This window comes from Mycetomoellerius zeteki, unplaced genomic scaffold (assembly GCF_001594055.1).
Source record: "Mycetomoellerius zeteki isolate Tzet28-1 unplaced genomic scaffold, Tzet1.0 scaffold1087, whole genome shotgun sequence".
In the NCBI taxonomy this organism is placed as follows: Eukaryota; Metazoa; Arthropoda; class Insecta; order Hymenoptera; family Formicidae; genus Mycetomoellerius; species Mycetomoellerius zeteki.
This window is the reverse complement of record NW_017256004.1, coordinates 2,103-4,240: the sequence shown is the minus strand read 5'-3', so window position 1 is coordinate 4,240 and position 2,138 is coordinate 2,103. Positions and strand designations below refer to the sequence as shown.

The following is a 2,138-nucleotide window of genomic DNA, read 5'->3' as shown; positions in this document are numbered from 1 at the left end:
CCGCGGCCTGCGACGCCGCGATGCCGCGGGGTCGCCCTGCACCGCGCCGCTCCACCTACTGATGGTCGACGGAGATAGCGGATCTCCGTCGAGTCGTCGTGGCGGCGACGCGCGGCGGACGAGGAGGCGGTGGCCCGGACGTACGATGCTCTACGGGAGGCCCGCGGAGCGCTGCGCCTGGCCATCCGCGAAGCCAAGAGCCGGGCGTGGGGCGCCTTCCTGGACACCTTGAAGGAGAACCCCTGGAGGCGTCCATATAAGCTGGTCTTGAGCAGACTGCGACCGTGGACGCTCCCAGTGGCGGAGTGTATGGACCCGCGACTTCTCGTCGAAGTCATGGGTACTTTGTTCCCCGAAGAATGGGATGCCGGGATTCCGCCGCACGCGGGCCGTCCCTCGGATTGGAGGGACGAGCTCGCGGTAACCGGCGAAGTGGTGTTCAGGGCGATTCGTCGCTTGAGGGGACGCCCAAGGGCACCGGGGCCCGACGGCGTCCCTGGACGCGCCTGGCTCTTGACTTCCGAGGTACTGTGGCGGAGGCTGAGGAAACTCTTCAGCCTCTGCCTCAGCGAAGGACACTTCCCCCGTGCGTGGAAGACGGCGCACCTGGTCCTTCTCAGGAAGGAGGGGCGCCCCGCGGAGGAGCCGTCGGCCTACAGGCCGATCTGCTTGCTGGACGACGTCGCGAAGCTGCTCGAGCGAGTAATGGCGGAGCAAGTCGTCCGGCACCTGTGCCTGACTGGCCCGGACATCTCGCCGGGCCAGTATGGCTTCCGTCAGAGCCGTTCCACCAACGATGCTATTCGTCAGGTGCGGGCCCTGACGGGAGCCATCGTGGGGGCCGGGGGGGGTGGCGTTGGCGGTGTCTCTGGACATCGTCAACGCATTTTACACCCTCCCGTGGCCCAAAGTGTTGGAGGCACTCCGACGACACGGAGTGCTGAAATACTTATCGGCAATCATTGCCGATTATTTCAGGGACAGGGCACTGGAATTCCGCTGCAAAGGGGGATTCTGGTGCAGCAGAGAGGTGCGATGCGGTATTCCACAGGGGTCCATACTGGGTCCCCTCCTGTGGAACATCGCATACGACGTGGTCCTCGGCGCGGCGCTTCCCCCGGCTGCCACGTGATGTGTTACGCCGACGACACCCTTGTGGTGGCCGGGGGCCGGGACTGGGACTCGGTGGTGTCGAGCGCGAGTCTCGCGGTGGAGTGCGTGCTGCGCTCCATTGAGAGACTGGGGCTAAAAGTGTCCCCCCGCAAGACAGAGGCGCTGTTCTTCCACAACGTGGGGGGGGGGGGGGTCGGCCTCGGTCAGGATAGGTTCGGCCTGCATCGAGGCTGAAATATCTGGGCCTCACCCTCGACGGACACTGGGAGTTCGGCGGTCACTTCGACCTGCTGGCTCCCAGGCTGTCCAAGCAGGCCGACGCGTTGGCCGGTCTGATGCTGAACCTCAGCGGACGAGGGGATCGACCCACCGCGCCTATGCGTACATCGTCCTCGCTGGACTCCTATATGGAGCCCCCGTTTGGTCGGAGGATGCGGCGACCAACAGCCGCATCAAGATGACGGTGTGCCAGGTACAGCGAAGGCTGTCCCAGCGCATCGTCCGCGCGTACAGGACGGTGTCGCATGACGCGACGACGGTGTTGGCGGACGTGCCGTCCGCGGACATCCTCGCGAGAGGACGGGCCGAGGTGTACCGATGGGTCGCCGTGGCCCGTCTAGAGGGGCGTGTATTAGCGCACCGTGAGATCGAGGCCTACAAAACGATGGCACAAAAATGGGTGTTCGCGGAGTGGCGCGCCCGCTTGGAAAAAGCAGAACACGGGGCCTGGACCGTTGGGGCCGTCAGGCCGTGCCTCGAGGAGTGGGCTGGTAGAAGGTGGGGCGGACTCACCTACCAGCTCACGCAGGTGCTCACCGGACACGGATGTTTCGGTGAGTACCTGCACCGTATATTGAAGGAGCGCAGCCCACACTGCCACCATTGTGACGCGGACGTGAACACCGCGCGGCATACCCTTGTGGAGTGGGATGTGGAGCGCGGTATCCTCGTCCAACAGATAGGAGGAGATCTCTCTCTGCCGGCACTCGTTCGCGAGATGTTGCGGAGAGAGGCCTCCTGGAAGG

At 64.9% G+C, this 2,138-nt stretch overlaps 1 protein-coding gene across 1 annotated transcript; it reads left to right on the top strand.

Annotated features, from left to right (window-relative positions):
* Window positions 1–1,570: 1,570 nt before the first annotated feature.
* Window positions 1,571–2,054, top strand: LOC108725514 (uncharacterized; the record flags this gene model as incomplete). Its single annotated transcript, XM_018452568.1, has 1 exon — window positions 1,571–2,054. A coding segment is annotated over exon 1 (484 nt), but the record flags the coding sequence as incomplete, so codon positions are not given.
* Between the last annotated feature and the right edge of the window lie 84 nt (window positions 2,055–2,138).